At 39.9% G+C, this 18,063-nt stretch overlaps 1 protein-coding gene across 4 annotated transcripts in view; it reads right to left on the reverse strand.

The window, feature by feature from the left end:
• Positions 1-18,063, reverse strand: part of ap1b1 (adaptor related protein complex 1 subunit beta 1) — a 42,537-nt gene that overhangs the window by 12,921 nt on the left and 11,553 nt on the right. For 2 of the 4 annotated variants that reach the window (XM_061986336.1, XM_061986335.2), the window contains exons 5-20: positions 17,596-17,841; positions 17,309-17,499; positions 17,014-17,235; positions 16,801-16,921; positions 15,979-16,074; positions 13,566-13,681; positions 12,599-12,764; positions 12,221-12,319; positions 11,799-12,058; positions 10,260-10,464; positions 10,049-10,069; positions 6,837-6,923; positions 6,401-6,430; positions 6,177-6,314; positions 5,953-6,098; positions 5,734-5,863 (exon numbers count right to left, since the gene is read on the reverse strand). In XM_061986336.1, the coding sequence (XP_061842320.1) occupies positions 5,734-5,863; positions 5,953-6,098; positions 6,177-6,314; positions 6,401-6,430; positions 6,837-6,923; positions 10,049-10,069; positions 10,260-10,464; positions 11,799-12,058; positions 12,221-12,319; positions 12,599-12,764; positions 13,566-13,681; positions 15,979-16,074; positions 16,801-16,921; positions 17,014-17,235; positions 17,309-17,499; positions 17,596-17,841 (2,274 nt within the window). The remainder of the gene's footprint in view (positions 1-5,733; positions 5,864-5,952; positions 6,099-6,176; positions 6,315-6,400; positions 6,431-6,836; positions 6,924-10,048; positions 10,070-10,259; positions 10,465-11,798; positions 12,059-12,220; positions 12,320-12,598; positions 12,765-13,565; positions 13,682-15,978; positions 16,075-16,800; positions 16,922-17,013; positions 17,236-17,308; positions 17,500-17,595; positions 17,842-18,063) is intronic. The other 2 variants (XM_061986337.1, XM_061986338.1) reach the window with 2 other exon arrangements.

An 18,063-nucleotide genomic window follows, 5' to 3' on the forward strand; every position in this document is an offset into this window, starting at 1 on the left:
ATAAAAAACTACCATCTACCACTCATTTAAATCCTTTGGTTTTCAGCCTCAAAGTCCTCCTGTGTTCAGGGGGTCATGGCCTGAGTTTGTAAACATTCACACAAAAAAAAGATTTTGAGAAAATACAAATATCAACCTAATCACTTTAGTATCAACCGTGTACTGAAACTTCCATTGGTATCAACACCACTAATTTATGGATCGAGTGTACTGAGTGCAACAATGCTGTCACAACAACAGTTGTTATATTATCTTCTCGTTAAACTCTTATTAATCTACTTGTTACAGTACCAGTAGAGTGGATAAACAAGTTGACCTTATATGCTTAATTGTGTTTCATTGTATCCATTAAACCATATCCAATTGTATTTACAATACGCAAAGTATGTGAAAATACCATCTAAACGTCACAAATTCAGTCAGCCATTTTGAATATTCCACTTCGAACCTCTTCGGTAATTTCATTAGATTGACGTCACTGTAGTAACACTTCTGTATTCTGACTATAGTATCAGATCAGTCATACTGGAAATACTCAAAAATTAGACAGATATGTGCTGTCGATCGTTCACAATCCTTATGTAAGACATGAACACATACATTTTTCTTTTTTTTAATGCTTTCTAAGTCGTAAATAAATAAATATAAAAAGTCAGCTAACAATGTAGTCAATGGAGGCTCTCTATTTCGCTCACAAAACCCTCTAAATAACCACCCAAAACCCAGCTAACAATACTCTTTATACATATCGTCACCTGAATATAAACCAAATATTAGCGATGTTGTTATTATAAGCGCTAACGCAGGCAAACTATTTTAAGCGGCGGATTGAGAACACACAGCTCAGTAGCCCTCTGCTGCATTACTATGAGCTGGCCGCGATGTTCTGCTGCTCCCACATAATCGTGTCTCGTTGTTCTAGATTATAAATCATGCCTCTCATCTGGATATTAGGAGGATTTATGGAGACAAACAAACACAACAAAAGACAGTGTCTGCAGGGAGACTTTAACTTCTTAAGCCTTCGTGTGCATGACGATTAATTCTTCATCTTAACAGGAAGATATGGATATCCTATCAGTCGTCAACGAAGTAAGAGCAGACATCGTACAGTTAGCTATCATTTTATTATGTATTTCTTGTTTAGCACTTAGCAATACTGCGACATGATGCTTAATGCTTCACTAAAGCTGGATCTGTTTAGCCGAGCTTCTCAAACTTGTAGCTCATCCTCCTTATATACAGGATCAAAAATATAAGGTTCTGAATCATAATTTTTCCCAAAGTAATCGTTGTTGGCGCTCACAAAGTCTGCATGATTTGCATTGTTGTTGGAAAGGATCTGTGGTTCGTACCGCTACGTCAAGCTCATTAACTGTTAAAATAGCTCGGGTATTTCCGTGAGATTGATACTATTTTGATCATATCTATTTAATCGCAAACTTTTTAAGTCTTTCGGTGTCATAAATCAGATATATAAGATAATAGCTTCAATATAGTGGAAACTTGTTTTTACAATCTACTGGTACTTCAATTTCGTATTAATAACTGCTTACTTTCTGCTGCAACGCAGTTTCATCTACACTTTTTAAACTTTACTAAGCACTTATTTATTTGTGTTGTTTGAAGCTCACTTAGCAGCTGGCAAGACTATGATCATGCCTGCTCCTGGCTTGCTCCTCATTGATAACATGATTAGCCTTGTCCTCCAGTGATAATGCTACTTGATAAGGATATCTAAGATACTAAGAAATGCAGTTTATTTGGCGTGATAGCGGTGATTATTATTAGCTGAAGGGAGCAATTGTTAAAAAGTACACTTATGTGTTCGATGGTGTCAATTAAAACCAGGTATTATTATTTGAAGGGTAGAAGTTTGACAAATTATATTGTTGCTTAATGTACAGTGCAATTTTATTTTGTTTAGCAGCTAGCCAGGCAGAGTTAGCCATAATTGAAAATACACGATTAAAAACAAATGATGAAAGACTGAACAAAAAAAACAAAAACAGGAGGTCCATCCTTCAAAATGAAAACAAAAATCGATGTTAAAAATCCGATGAGGCAGGCACATTTATAGAATGAAAAAAGAGCAATTGAAGAACATTTCACACGGCAGTTGAAAGCAGGTTACAGAGAATAACCCAGCAAGTTTGGCCAAAACAAGACAGCAGAATGAGTGCTTGCTGAGTATTAGATAGCCTTCCGGACTATAACGGAAGCTGCTAGTAACATTGTCTTTTTAATTTTCCTGAGGGAACTCTCCTGAAGGAATCAATAAAGTACTGTCTTCATGCAGTGTATTGAACTTCACATCCACAACGGACTATCCACTCTTGTCAAGCCAGTTGTTACTGAAGACCACCATAATGTGAACATCAGGAGGATCATTTTAACACAGCTTGAAAGATATAAAGTAGATATTCTGTATAAAGGATGAATAATTAATGAGACTGCAGTAAATGAAGCTATCTGCTATCTTAGCTAAACTGATCACTTGAGGGTTAAGCGCCCCGCTCGGCCCAGCAGGTGAAAACCATTAATTATGTATAGCCTGCAGTTGCAATACTTGCACCAAAGCTTCTCCCTTTAATGTGCAAATTTGCAATAAAATACATTTTAGGCAATGTGAAGGCTACTAAAACTGTGACCTCACATCAGTGGTTAAAAGTGCACTCCAAATATTGGTCCTAGACCTTCTATAAGGACATAAGAATAACTAAAGATTAAGGGGAAAAAATGATGAGTGGGTGTCTAACTAGCGAGTGGTGCATATCAAAGCGGACTAAAAAGACAGAGAGGGCCAAAAGAAACAAAAGAGTCACATGTTGTACGAACACTAATGGCTGCCCCCAGTCTGAGCGTCCCTCTAGAAGCTCTTATCTTCATTCTACAGCTGCACACATGCTGCATCTGTTTTTCTACCTGATCAAAAGCACTGCATGTCACTATTGTGACATGCTTTTTTCTATGTGCATGCTAAAAAGGCTGATGAGACTAACACAATGAACACATTGGGACAGTTTTTAAAATTATACCTTAAGAAGTCACCACTATGGATATTACTTTCTAGATATTACCTACTACGATGCATGCCTTAGATGAAAAGTGAGTCTCCGTATGAAATATTGGCAAATATGCAGAAGAATGAAGCTGAGACAGGCTCCAGTTACCCCCGCGATCCTGTGAGGGACAAGCAGTCGAAAATGGATAGATGGAATTTGAAATGATGAAACGATGTGAAGTTATGCATTTTTCCTCGCTGACGGCCATACTACAAATAGCTTTTTTTAAAACCAAGCAAAGATACTGAAAAGGTGTGTTATTGTTTGTTTGCCATCTTTTGGATAAGATTGTTTACTGCAGGTGCTGCAGTGCCCTTCTGTTTAGACTGAGCTTTCAAACGGAAGTACAAGTGCCGTTCCGTCTTCTAGACGTCCATAGCATTTCTATTTCTATGGATTCTTGTAAGAATTGTTTGTTATATTGCAAGACTTGCAATCATCACTCCAAGCAATGATTGCAAGTCTTACAATACAACAAACAATTCTTACCTACTAAACCGTACCATGTGTGATGTCTTTATGAGTCTTTTAATGCGTATTTGTACGTGTTATCGTACTGTAATGATGTTAGCGTCTCTAATATTAGCTAATATGCTAACACGTTGACGAGTGTCTGTGTAAGTATTAACTTTCAAAAGCATTCTCTTTGTATTGTTTCAGTTTTGTCAATTCACCAAAACGTTACAGTGGAGGTAGGGCTGGGCGATATATCGATATACTCGATATATCGCAGGTTTGTCTCTGTGCGATATAGAAAATGACTAGATCGTGATATTCGAGTATACGTTCTCACGCAGTTGCTTTTAGTTGCGGGCATTACACTACATGCGTTTCTCACTCTTTCTTGTCCCTCCTTCTCACAGAGATTTAAAACAAGCGCACCTTCTTACATACGTTACGTGAGCAACGTCACACGCTCCCGCGGAGCAGAGAGGTAGCGACATGGTAACGTTAGCTGTGATGCTAACGGTGTGGTGCGAGTGGTAATACGAGAGAGAGAAGGTGCAAATCTGGTAACAAATGGAGGAAGAATTAATTCCCAAGAAAAACAGCACGGGGTCCATCGTCTGGCGGTGGTTTGGCTTCAAGCGGGAATATGTTGAACATTTATGCGGCAAAAGCGTTGCTACAAAAAGTAGCAGCACTGCTAATGTGTAGCATCATTTGAAAAGTCACCCGCTAGAGAATGAAGAGTGCTTCAAACTGTGCATGTCAACATCTCTGTTCGGTGCCACACCAACAAAATGCCGAAGCAACTATTTCCACATCAACACCGTATGAAAAAAAAAATCAACAACAGAAGGAGATAACGTCCGCAGGAACCTACCACATAGCGAAGGACATATACTATTTGATATGCAGCTCATTTTTATGTGACACTTATTGAAATATCTTGTGTGACATCATGCACAAAAGTGCACTTTTATGTTTGTTTTTAACTATTGTAGTGGCGTTCCTTACAAAAAGTGCACTTTAATTTAGTGTTGTTTTGATATGTCATCTTAGTGACATCATGCACAAAAGTGCACTCATAGCTTGTTTTAAAATGTCTCTGACAATCTTGCACTTTCTGTTTTGAAATGACATGAATGTTTGTACCACTGCTTAATAACTGTTTAATAAATACAGTTTTGGTAAATTGACTTAGTTGTGATTTCCCTCTCTGCATGAAAGTTTAAAATGAGCATATATCAATGCAGTATGAACAAGAGTGTTTTAATGTAGACAAATAGAATCATCATACTGGTGTGATTATATGCATCAAGTGTTAATTCAAGGCTAAAGCAAAATATCGAGATATATATCGTGTATTGTGACATGGCCTAAAAATATTGAGATATTAATAAAAGGCCATATCGCCCAGCCCTAAGTGGAGTTATCTATTTAGCTGATTGGAGAGCTAGCTTCCAGAGCGAGTGGGTCCATGACGATGACGTCTGTTTTGTTTGATCAGCCGTTTACTGCCGTGTTACAGACACAGTTTGAAAACAAGGTATGTAAATAAATATTTACAAAATATTTTTGTGAAAATAACTAATATCACAACGTATATATCTGCGGCTTATAGTCTGGTTTATAATATCAATCCGATAATTATCGGTCTGATAATTATATAAGACCCCTACTTTTTTTAGGTTAATTTTAATTATGTTAGAAAGTAATTTACTGCGATTAATCACATCCATCCATCCATTTTCTACCGCTTGTCCGTCTCGGGCTCGCGGGGGTGCCGAGGGCCAATCCCAGCTGCATTCGGGCGGAAGGTGGGATACACCCTGGACAAGTCGCCACCTCATCGCAGGGCCAACACAGATAAACAACAGCCCTGCTCACATTATAAATCCAAATTCAAAAGTGTGATTTGTCTGATTTAAAAAAAATATAATTTGACATCATTTGATTTATCAATCAATCAAAATGTATTTATATAGCCCTTAATCACAAGTGTCTCAAAGGGCTGCACAAGCCACAACGACATCCTCGGCTCAGATCCCACTTAGATATTTTGATGTGATAGATATTTTGGGGGAAAGGGAAAAAGATAACATAAGTGTTTGACATTTTTGATGGTGAGAAATTTATATCATCAATGCAAAACAGGATGTGGCAGCAGACATGGCAAGTGTTCAGCCAACTTCAGTAGAAGTAACCATTTAGAAGGTGTTACCTGCAGGTTATTGAGGGGCTCCATCTTCATGACAGGTCCCACATTACTGAGAGGAAGGACCGCTTCTATACTCTGGTTTGGGCTGACTGGAGTAAGAACTTGGAGAGGACCAGCTGGAGCCAAACCGAAACTAAAGAAATCAGTTGAAAATCAGCATAAGAGACAGAAATGTGTGGATTCACTGATATCTCCGCACACTTCTTTTAAACAAGGTGTTACCTGTTTCTGTTAAATTGAATAGCAAAATCAGTCATAACACTCATTGCTTTGTTTGTGAGGGTCATCTCCATTTGAATGACCCCAGCCCGGCGGCCAAAAGTGCCTGATATCTCCAGACCCTTTGCCTTCATAGCTGGAAGCCAAACCTAAACAAAAAAACAAAATTTTATTGCAAACAAGGTCCATCAATGTTTCCACATTAGTGCATATCCTCTCATACTCACAGTTTTAGGGGGTACAAAAGATCCCATTGGCATACCAACTCCAACTCCAAGGTCAAACAAGTCATCCAGACCCCCACTTACAGGGGCAGAGAAAGAAGGCTGCACTGCAGCAGGCGGAGCACCAAACCCAGACGTCATCTGTGTATCACAAAACAACAAATTCAATTAATCCATTCAAAGCTACATGGAGTGATCAACGCCTGAGAGGAATCACAACAACTTACAGCAGGGCTTCCTCCAAGGTCTCCACCAAGCTGGAAAGTGGTAAGACAAAAGTTGTGGTAATTCATTTTTGCAACATAAAGGGATTATCTGCTGTTTTGAGGAGGGTGGATGATGAGGGAGCAGCTGCAAGCATGGGAACTAGGAGGATTAGATTTAACCTTTTGCTTGCCACACGAAGGGTTTGTGCATCATTGAGATGAAATGTCAACAAAACCAGCATAAAAATAATTAATAATACCAAACCACAACAATGGAAACCTACTGTGTGAAGGGGTGGTACATCACATTAATACACATTTTACTAGTAACTACACTGACTGTGGAAACATTAACAAAGGCCCAGTTCAGCGGAGTTGAGGTATCTAGAGTTCACAGTGGTACAGCAGGGGACAAGAGGGCTTTCTATCTGGTGCCAGTGAAGTCCCCTGGACCAACCTCTGTGGGGCTGTAATTTGGGGGCGATGGGGACTGATGGGTGGGCTGTGGTGACTGAGGGGTGTCCGTCCGCTGGGGAATGGGCGGCTGATTGAAAGATGGAAGACATCGAAGAACCCGTAGGTAAGTCAAGAGCTGGGACTCCAAATACACTGTCAATATCTCAGTAAAGGGTACGGAAAGTATTCAGACCCCTTTAAATGCTTCACTCTTTGTTATATTGCAAGCATTTGCCAAAATGAAAACAGTTCATTGTATTTCTTATTAATGTACACTCAGAAACCCATCTTGACAGAAAAAAACAGGACTGCAGAAATGTTTGCAAAATTATAAAAAAAAAAAAAAAACTGAAATAGCACATGACGGTAGGTATTTAAACACTTTGCTGTGACACTCATATTTAACTCACATGCTGTCCATTTCTTCTGATCCTCCTTAAGATGGTTCTGCTCTTTCATTGGAGTCCAGCTGTGTTTCATTTTACTGATTGGACTTAATTATGAAAGGCATACACCTGTCACACCTCACATTGCATGTCAGAGCAAATGAAAATCATGAGGTCAAAGGAACTGCCCAAGGAGCTCAGAGACAGAATTGTGGCAAGGCACAGATCTGGCCAGGGTTACAAAATAATTTCTGCAGCACTCAAGGTTCCTAAGAGCACAGTGGCCTCCATAATCCTTAAATGGAAGAAGTTTGGGATGACCACAACTCTTCTTTGACCTGGCCATCCAGCCACACTGAGCAATCGTGGGAGAGGTAAAAAAAGAACCCAAAGATCTCTGTGGCTGAGCTCCAGAGATGCAGTAGGGAGATGGGAGAAAGTTCCGCAAATCCACTGCAGCCCTGCAGCAGTGAAGGCTTTATGGCAGAGTGGCCCGACAGAAGCCTCTCCTCAGTGGAAGCATAGTTTGCCAAAAAACACAGGTCGGACTCCCAGACTATCAGAAATAAGATTCTCTGGTCTGATGAGACCAAGATTGAACTTTTTGGCTTCAATTCTAAGCTGTATATGTGGAAAAAAACAGGCACTGCTCAACTGCCCAATACAATCCCAACACTTAAACATGGTGATGGTAGCATCATGCAATGGGGGTGTTTTTCAGCTGCAGGGACAGGGCAACTGATTGCAATTGAAGGAAAGATGAATGTGGCCAAATACAGAGATTTCCTGGAAAAACATCTCTTTCAGAGTGCTCAGGACCTCAGACTAGGCCAAAAGTTCACCTTCAACAAAACAATGACCTTAGGCACATAACTAAAATAACAAAGGAGTTGCTTCGGAACAACTCTGCGACCATTTCTGACTGGTCCCAGCCAGAGCCCAGACCTAAACCCAATTGAGCATATCTGGAGAGACCTGAAAATGGCTGTCCACCAACGTTCACCAGCCAACCTGACAGAACTGGAGAGGATCCAAAAGAAGACTCATGGCTTTATTTTACTAGTTCGAAACTGTGCTTCTACTCAATACTGATCAAAGGTTCTGACTACTTATGACTAGAGATGTTCGATAATAAATGCTTTAAAATGTAATATCGGAAATTATCGGTATCGGTTTCAAAAAGTAAAATTAATGACTTTTTAAAACGCCGCTGCACTGAGCGGTACATATCCGGTAAAACACGGACGAGGGGGAAGTACAGAGCAGATGCGTCTCCCAGTCAGCAGACCCTCCCCTCTCCACTCTCCCAAACACAACACAGGAGTTGACGACTGCAGCATGATATGTTTACTGGCGACGCTTGATGACCTCATCAAACCGCCGCGAGCGGAGCATAACAACAACAAGAGTGTGTTGTTGCCGGTGCTGTAGCCGTGGCTAACAAGCGGGCTCGCTCGGTGACTGACTAACGACACCATGTCTATGGTTTGGGATTATTTTAAAGTGTGTCTGACGGATAAAAAACTAGCAATTTGCAATGACTGCAAAAAGTTGGTTATGCGAGGAGGAACCAAGACGTCTTCCTTTAATACGAGCAATTTGATCTCCCACCTCTTCAAGAATCATAAGGAGATACACGATGAATACAAGCGGAAGATGGATGAAAAGCAAACACCGAAAAAAAGTAGTACCACACAGTTGTCGCTTAAAGACTCCGCCGAGAAAAAACAAAAATACAACAAAAACCACCCCAAGGCGAAAGCCCACGCAATATGGCAAAACCTACGGTGGAGTTTGGTGTGGCTAGTCTGCCCTACATGGCGCACACTTTGCAGCTTGCAGTGAACGGCGGTGCCCTGTCTCAACGGAGCATTTCAGAAGCTCTGACTGACTGGTAGGCCACTTCAAGCACTCACCACTAGCTTGCAGCACATTTTTGATACTCATACAAATACGTTAGAGCAGGGCAGATTGAGCCCAGTTAATAATTTCCTGTTATACAGTATGCCAGGCAGTCTTGCACTAAAGGATGACTATGTTATTGTTTACTTTATTACTCTAGTATACTCTGGACTGAAGCTGTGTGCCTCATTGTTTTTGTAGCTGTTGTTTTGAGGCATGCTTAAAAAAAATAAAAAATAATGCACTTTGTGAAAGTCAAAATATAGTATTTCCCATAGTTATAGTGGGTATCAGGATTATCTCAGGGAGAACATGTCCCAAATTCCAAGCTGCTGTTTTGAGGCATGTTAAAAAAAATAATGCACTTTGTGACTTCAATAATAAATATGGCAGTGCCATGTTGGTACTTTTTTCCATAACTTGAGTTGAAGTTGTTCTCTTATTTTGGAAAACCTTGTTACATTGTTTAATGCATCCAGCGGGGCATCACAACAAAATTAAGCATAATAATGTGTTAATTCCACGACCGTATATATCGGTATCGGTTGATATCGGAATAGGTAATTAAGAGTTGGACAAAATCGGAATATCGGATATAGGCAAAAAAAAGCCATTATCGGACATATCTACTTATGACCAGGTAATATTTCAGTGTTTTTTCTTTTTTCTTTTATAAATTTGCAAACATTTCTATATTTGTTTTTGTCTGTCAAAATGGGGTGCTGAGTGTACATAAATAAGAAATAAAATGTAATGTAAAGTATTTTAGCAAATGGCTGCAATGAAAAAAAGACAAACATTTTAAGGGGTCTGAATACTTTCCGTACCCACTGTAGAAGATTATACATGGAGTAATGCATAGGTGGACAAAGTGATCAAAGCACACAAATTATTCTAATATGTGCCCTCCCCTCCATGTAGTTACCGGCTCGGACTCATCCCCCATCTGCAGATGCAGCATTGAACAAAGAAAGAACACATTCCATTGTGAAAAAAATGAAAGGATAATGCATCACAGTCGGCAGAGACATTTTCAGTGTCACAGTGACCATTAACACTTGGAACATTACTGAAGCGCTCCCAGGAATACAGTACATGGAACTGATTACACTGAAAGACAAGTCAAAAGACTTTACCAGGCTATCCAGTCCTCCTCCAAGAAGGTCCATAGCCCCCATCTGCATGCCCGAGGACGGTGGTGGTGGTCCAGTTGTGGATGTAGGTGTCAAGTCCAGATTGAGAAGATCTCCCAAAAGGTCTCCCTGGGATGGGATGACAGCAGGGGGCGTCTCAGAGGTGACAGCAGCGGAACCTGTGTCTGGGCTTTCCACGCTCTCCCCGCTAGCAGAAACAATAAAATGAAAAAAAAAAAAAAAAGACAGTCACAATTAGAGCAGGAAAGATTCATTAATTATACCGATTAATTTGATGAGAAATAAGCACCAATTAGTATACTGTTGCTTCGATGATTCGTTTAATGAGTAAAATACGCATACATTATTTCCACAAGACTGCTCCAAAGACACATGAACACATGAGAGCAGAGCACCTATTGGTGATGCAGTTCACAATGGGTGTGTGTGTGCGTGTGTGTGTCTGTGTGCGTGTGTGCGCGTGTGTGCGTGTGTGTGTGCGTGTGTGTGTGTGTGTGTGTGTGTGTGTGTGTGTGTGTGTGTGTGTGTGTGTGTGTGTGTGTGTGTGTGTGTGTGTGTGTGTGTGTGTGTGTGTGATGAGAACAGCAGACTGATGATAAAGTGATGGCTCAAAAATTTTAAAAACAACAAGGTGGAAAGACAGCAAAGTGCCCAAAGAAAACACAGAGGTTTTGCGATCATTTAAGACTGACTTCTGACATCTAAGACTGACATTGTGGTGAATTTTTTGCACTGTCAAATGGAGCTGGCATTTATATAGCAACATCAATGATTCAGCACAATACCAAAAAGCATTCTGCTTATTCAAGAACAGCAAGCAACCAAAAAAAGGCAAAATTCTATTTTTGTAGCTAACATCATCTTATATGTTTGACTTGCATAATGAATGAATTCAAACACGTGTGCATGTGAACACGTTAGCATCTACAGTTTGTATGTTAACGAGTAACGTTTGTCAAAAAATCAAACGCCACTCCTCTAATTAATATATTTTCAAAACTGTAGCCTATTTTTGTTAAATTGTTAAATACATTGCCAGTCAATGTATCATACTTTATTCGAGTCTTTTTGTTTAGTTTGTTTCTTTATTTAGTATATATTACCTGGTTATAGCCTCAGCAAGTTTATTTTGTATTACTTTTTAACTTTTTTGTAATATAAGTAATATGTAGTGATGCTGCAATTTCAATATTATGTGCATTTATTAAAGGAAAAAATAAAGGTAATTAAAATAAACTTAGTTATTTTCAACTATTTTCCGTAAAAGACGCGTTGAGATTACAAAGTGTTTTTTCCCCCCCCAATTACTGGATTACTAAAATAATCGATAGCAGCAGCCTCCTGTCAACAGTTAGACCTTGCTTTGTTCTATTTAATCTTAAGAAATTAAAAGCACCTTAAGAAACATAATTTATTCATTTTTAAGAATGTCATGCACCCATTGGAACCCGACAAGGTCACGATACAATGTCCATTTTAGATGTGCTCTGCCTATGTATTTATAAAAACAAAATAACTCACGATCCAGCACTGCCAGGAAGTCTCTTATGCTGAACGCCACGGCTGCCCTCCACAAAGGCGCTGGGTGGCTTGTGATAGACTGAGGCCAGAGTGCCAATGTGGCATATGAGCTCCTCCAGCAGTGTGGGTTCAATCAAGTCTGTCTCCTCAGAGATCAGAGGCTTCTCGGCCAGAACCACCTCCTTAGCGGCCACTGGATCGGTAGAAAGCAGACGCCAATAGATGTAGCCACGATCCCTAAGGTCTGGATTGTCAGAGTCCTAGAGAGGGAAAAGACAAGTAATTTCCATTCATCAATTTTCTGCCAATTTTCTTGCCCCCAGTCATCGCAGCTGACTTTGGGAACCATTGACTGATCATCAGTCAATCAATCCAGTCACATGCAATATTAATCATTGGTTTACAATTGTTCTAAATCCTACCTGAGTTGCCAGACTAAGCACCTGCTGCACCAGCTCTTGGGTCTCTGTTGGTTTCTTTAGGAACAACTTAACAATGGCGGTTAAAAGTTGCAACTGCACCTGAGCACAAAACGAACACAAGCATACATATAAATCATCACTAACATTTACATTAAATGCAACCAATTTTCTTTGTCTGAGGTTAACTATCATCTCACACACATTTCATAGCAATAAAATTGTCTTACTTCTAAGTTTTCCCATAAAGGCTACAATCTACTAGCCAGTAATTAGATGGTAAGTATCCAATAAAGTCTATTGCTACCCAACCATGGCACTGAGAACTTGTTGCATATAAACTTTAAAATGAATATTGAGCTTGCAGTCTCCTAAACCAACCTGAGTGCTTTCATCGTGGAAACCCTCCAAAAAGCTCTCCAGCAGTTCATCAGCGTTATCGATGCGCTCCGCGTACTCGCCCACAATCCAAATCATGGCTGCACGTGCCTCGGGCTCATCCAGTGAGTCCAGATTTTCACACAAAGTGGCAATCACACTCTCATACCTGGAAACAAAATGAAGGTGCACCAAACCGTTAAAAAAAATCATGAAATGCAACCACTGAGCGCAACACATTCCTTTATCTAGAACAGATACTGTACATTTTGAAATTTCAAGAAAAAAATAAATACAACTATGAGATATAATTATTGGCTTTTAAATACAAAATAGGTGCTCTAATTATGTCCAAACTAGAAGGACAAACGTTGCTTAGCCTTAAAAAACATGGTCAGTTCTGCCCTTCAGTACATATCTAATGTCACACATAAAAGGCAAATGCATGAGGATGTTGAGTGCTGGATACTGACTCTCTAGCGTGCATGACTAACATCTCAATTGCGTGAAAAATGGACTGCAATAAATGGTCCCAAGTGTCACTTCATCCAATGATGAGTGACGACAAGGCAAAGGTCAATTAATGCATGTGAAGCCGGTTATGCTACATATGAAACGTGACCAGACAGAAAGCATGTGATGAGTCATGTTTTTTGTTTTTTTTATATAACTTACCGACTTTGAGTACATTACTTTCTGTTTCATAAATACTTTTTTTTATACCATGTCATGTTTATATAAAGCATTGGTTTCCTCTTAAAATTATTTAAGGTGGATCATATTTTTGATAGGTGGGAACATTTTTGAGTTAATCTGATGATCAAAACAATAGTGTGTTGGATACTTAAATAAAATAAACCTGACACAAAAAGATGAATTTTGAAAACATGACCAGGCAAAACTAATATAATCCTCAAAGAATTTTAGAGATACACCCTAGTTAACATTTCCTCTCCATTGGGGTACTTACTTGTTAGGATACTTGCGAAAGATATCCTTGATGACAACAATGGCCTCCTGAACCACATAGTTGACCTTGGTCTGGATGAGGTCGAGCAGTGTGCTTACACAGCGCTCTGCGGATTGCTAATGATAGAAAAGAATGTTATTGATCAAGACAGTTATACAGTATGTACACATAGTGGTCACATCCTTCAGTACACGTACTGTACACAATCAAATGTGCATAAGTACAAACGCAATACTCGCAATATGAAGTGTTTGTAATTGTTTCTTAAAGGTCCAGTACTGAAAGGCTCTGACAATTCTCCACACCAGTGTACTAAATGTTGTGGCAGGTGATTGAAGGTATGTTTTAGAAAATGGCTTTGTCATCTTGATGCAATACTTTGAGAGATAGCTTTCTGTTAGTAATATCTACTATCATTATTAATTTTTATTATGTCAATAATGTCATTATTAAAATCAAGTTTGATAATCAAATTATGTAGCATTTAAGGGACTTATGATTAATGTTCTGTTTTCTGACTTAAATGGTAGATACTTGTGTTAAACAATGCCACAGTGTCAGTTCAAAAGGTTAATGAATTTTGGCGTGAGCTTGCGCGCAGTTTTGGATGCCTCTGTTTGCGGGGTTTTGCAGTCTGGCTAAGTTGTGACGTCACAGCGAGGTCACGCTCTCAGCATTTCCCTGTGCATAATAAGGCCATCGTGCGACATACAGACATAAATGATGGTAAAAGCAGCTTTTTTAATGTAGAGTCTGAATCAATCAGAGAGTCTGCAGGTGTACCTAGTGTTGTGACCGGGTGAATGTATATATAGTTTATGAAACGTATTTAATAACTGAACTTTAAATAAATATATATTTTCGACCGTAATATATTTTATATTTTTTAATTATGTATTTGATTTTAATATATTTTTGACCGTATAGGGCAGGGGTCGGCAACCTTTACCACTCAAAGAGCCATTTTGACCAGTTTCACAAATTATAGAAAACAATGGGAGCCGCAAAATTTTTTTGAAATTTTAAATGAAATAACTCTGCATACAAAGTTTTTTTTTGCTTTGTGCTATGTATAAACCAGTGGTCTCAGACACGCTGCCCACACCTTTATATGGAATTTGAAAGCTGGTGCAGCACGCGGGTTTTAAATGAATGGCGCTTGTCAGCGTCATGCGTGTCGTGATGGTACAGCATGTAGCACCCACTACAACCAGCGTGCCTGATCAGCCACAAGTTGTATGAGGCTTCCGCTTGCACACATACGTGACAGCAAGGCATACTTGGTCAACAACCACACAGGTTACACTGACGGTGGCGGTATAAAAAAAAACTTTAACACTCTTACTAATAATGCGCCACACTGTGAACCCACACCAAACAAGAATGACAAACACATTTTGGGAGAACATCTGCACCGTAACACAACATAAACACAACAGGACAAATACCCAGAATCCCATGCAGCCCTAACTCTTCCGGGATACATTATACACCCCCGCTACCAAACCCCGCCCACCTCAACCGACGCACAGAGAGAGGGGGGGGGGTTGATGTGTGAGGGAGCAGGGTTGGGGTGGGGGCAAGGTTTGGTGGTAGCAGGGGTGTATAATGTAGCCCGGAAAAGTCAGGGCTGCATGGGATTCTGGGTGTTTGTTCTGTTGTGTTTATGTTGTGTTAAGGTGCAGATGTTCTCCCGAAATGTGTTTGTCATTCTTGTTTGGTTTTGGTTCAAAGTGTGGCCCATTATTAGTAAGAGTGTTAAAGTTGTTTTATATGGTCACCGTCAGTGTAACCTGTGTGGCTGTTGACCAAGTATGGCTTGCTGTCACGTACGTGTGCAAGCAGAAGATGTATATTGTACAACAAGTGTTGGGCTGGCACACTGTTAATGCAGCTTGTAGAGGTTGCCAAATGTTGTACCATCATGGCACGCCCTTATTATAGCTGTAAGGGTGAAAATCGGTGAATATTAATCCCGGGAGTTTTCTGCGAGAGGCATCGAAATACGGAAGTCTCACGGGGAAATTAGGGGGTTCAGCAAGTAAGCTGCTGAGCCGCATCAGAGTGATCAAAGAGCCGCATGCGGCTCCGGAGCCGCGGGTTGCCAACCCCTGGTATAGGGGAAACAAATACGTGGCAATTTACAGATATACAGTATATTCAACAGTGCACATTTTCAAAATATAAATTATGATAGTTTTGAGAGGGTGGGGTAGTTCTATTTGCAATGTGGGTATGCCTACAGAATACAAGATCTTGCAGACAGACTCCAAAAACGGGTTATGAAAGTGACTAGAGCAACATTAACGCTAAATTAACACCTTGGCAAATCCAATACATATTATCTAGACAACTAGGAAGGGTGTTAAATGTAAAGTTAAATCATCATAGGTCCCTTTGAACATCACCTCACCTCTACTTTGATGGCACACCGTCCAATGGCTCGAACGGCTTTACGGACAAAGTCCACATCCACCTCAGTGGCATATTCCTTCAGCTCAGCCAGCACCTACAGAAAGGCAGGAGGACTCTTAGACTCACATTTATGTATTAACACTTATAGCTACCCTTAAGACAGGGTTTCTTAACCAATGTTGGGCCGCGCGCTCCCCCTAGAGGGCCGCCAAAAAATATGTTTTTCAACTTTGGTCCGTATGGGCCGCAAATGTACTAAATTGTAACACTTTTCCACCACTTGTGGCAGTACCGTAATATCAATCTCAAAAACAAACAGATGAAGTCTGGAGCTAAAGTCATAGAAACATTTCTTAAACAATATATATGACTTAAGTGGTGATGCTGTATTTTCATTTGGACTTTTAATTTATTGACAGTTTAGTTAAGAAACATCATTTTAGTTTAGTTTAGCACAACATAATTGTATGTAAAGGTATTTTGTGTCAGTTATTTGAGTACCGGTACTTTCTTATGCAGTATATTTGGTTAGTACTTGTTTTTCTAAATCAGACTGACCTAAGCCTAAGGTCTATGTGTTAAATAAATAATCTTTGTGATTAACACATGGTTTCATATCATTTGACAAGGTTGTAACTTTAAATAGATTGGATATAATTATTAATTACGACTAAAATCAAGATTAAGATTACCAATTCAGTGTTAATATTTGAGTGGGTCCCAAGAACCTCAGTAGTGAAAAAGTTGTGGACCTGAGGTCAAAAAGGTTGAGAACCTCTGCCTTAAGAGTTTCAAAAAAGGTTTTAGTTATGTTGTGTACCTGGGCGATGTTAGCTTGTGATGCTAAGCGGATCATGATGTCCAGCTTCTCCAGTTTGACATAGATGGGGTCATTGTACTTCACAAAGAAAACTTTCATCTCATGTTTCAGGATCTCAGGCCTGAAAATTACCCCCAAATTCATAATTTTTGGATGTCATCGGGGTTATATGAAGCGGAACTAACTTATTGTAAAGATGTAACACATATTTACCGTCTCTGTACAATGAGGTTGATGTTTCTCAGCGCTACATATTGCAACTCGGGCTCTGCGGAGAGGAGAGTGACAAGAGGAGGGGCCAGCTTCTTCAGCAGGGTTCCATAATAGTCCAGGTCTTTAGGCAACATCTCCATGAACTTCATCAAGACTTTTACAGCAGACAACACCACAGCAGAGTTTGCATGGGAGAGCCGTGGTGTGACACGCTCACAGATGCTGGTAAATGTCAAAATATTAGATGACGATGGGAAGAGTGGATTAAACAATTTGGTTGTAGTGCTGCTCTTACCTTTGAGACTCGCGGTCATCTCGAGGTGTGTAATTGGCCAGACAGTCAAGAATAAAGATCTGACCCCACTCTGTGCACTCATTTAAAGCAGTCAGTAACTTGTTGATGGTCTGAGGATTCAGGTCCAATAGATTGCTGTTGGGATGAGACTCTGCAATCTCTGACAGCGCTGCCACTGCATTTGCAACCACCTAAACATGAAAAGTAGAAGCCAGCTGTTGTATTAATATGCCTGAGAGGTGGAGAGGCCAAGCTCTGACTAGCATGTTGCCCACTAAGAGTCGTACCATGGGATTAGAATCCGAGATTAGGTCTTTGAGGGTATCCAAGAAGCCCTGATCCTCCACCAGCTGTGCATTGATATCATGGAGTTTTGCTACACACACAGCTGCAGTCTTCCTCACATAGGGGTCCTCGTCCTTTAAACACTTTCTCAGGGGCTCACACAAGTATTCTGTGATCTTGTCCACACGGATGCAGCCCATGGTACGAACAGCCAGGGCTCGAATCAAAGGATTAGGGTCTTCACAATCCTAGAAAGATTGATTCAAGCTATTATTAAAGACGTTAAATGTTCATTTGATGTTGTTGTTCTTACAAACCATCATTTCCTTTCTATGTTAACCGATGTGTAAGATTAAGACTGACTAATACACATTTTACACACAAAAGGGATCTGCTCAAGAAAGTGTCATAAATCAGCAATCTTTTTTTTTCTCCCTTTCAACACTTGAAATCTATTAACAACTTCAGAT

The sequence above is a fragment of the Nerophis lumbriciformis genome, linkage group LG12, assembly GCF_033978685.3.
Source record: "Nerophis lumbriciformis linkage group LG12, RoL_Nlum_v2.1, whole genome shotgun sequence".
NCBI classification, from domain to species: domain Eukaryota; kingdom Metazoa; phylum Chordata; class Actinopteri; order Syngnathiformes; family Syngnathidae; genus Nerophis; species Nerophis lumbriciformis.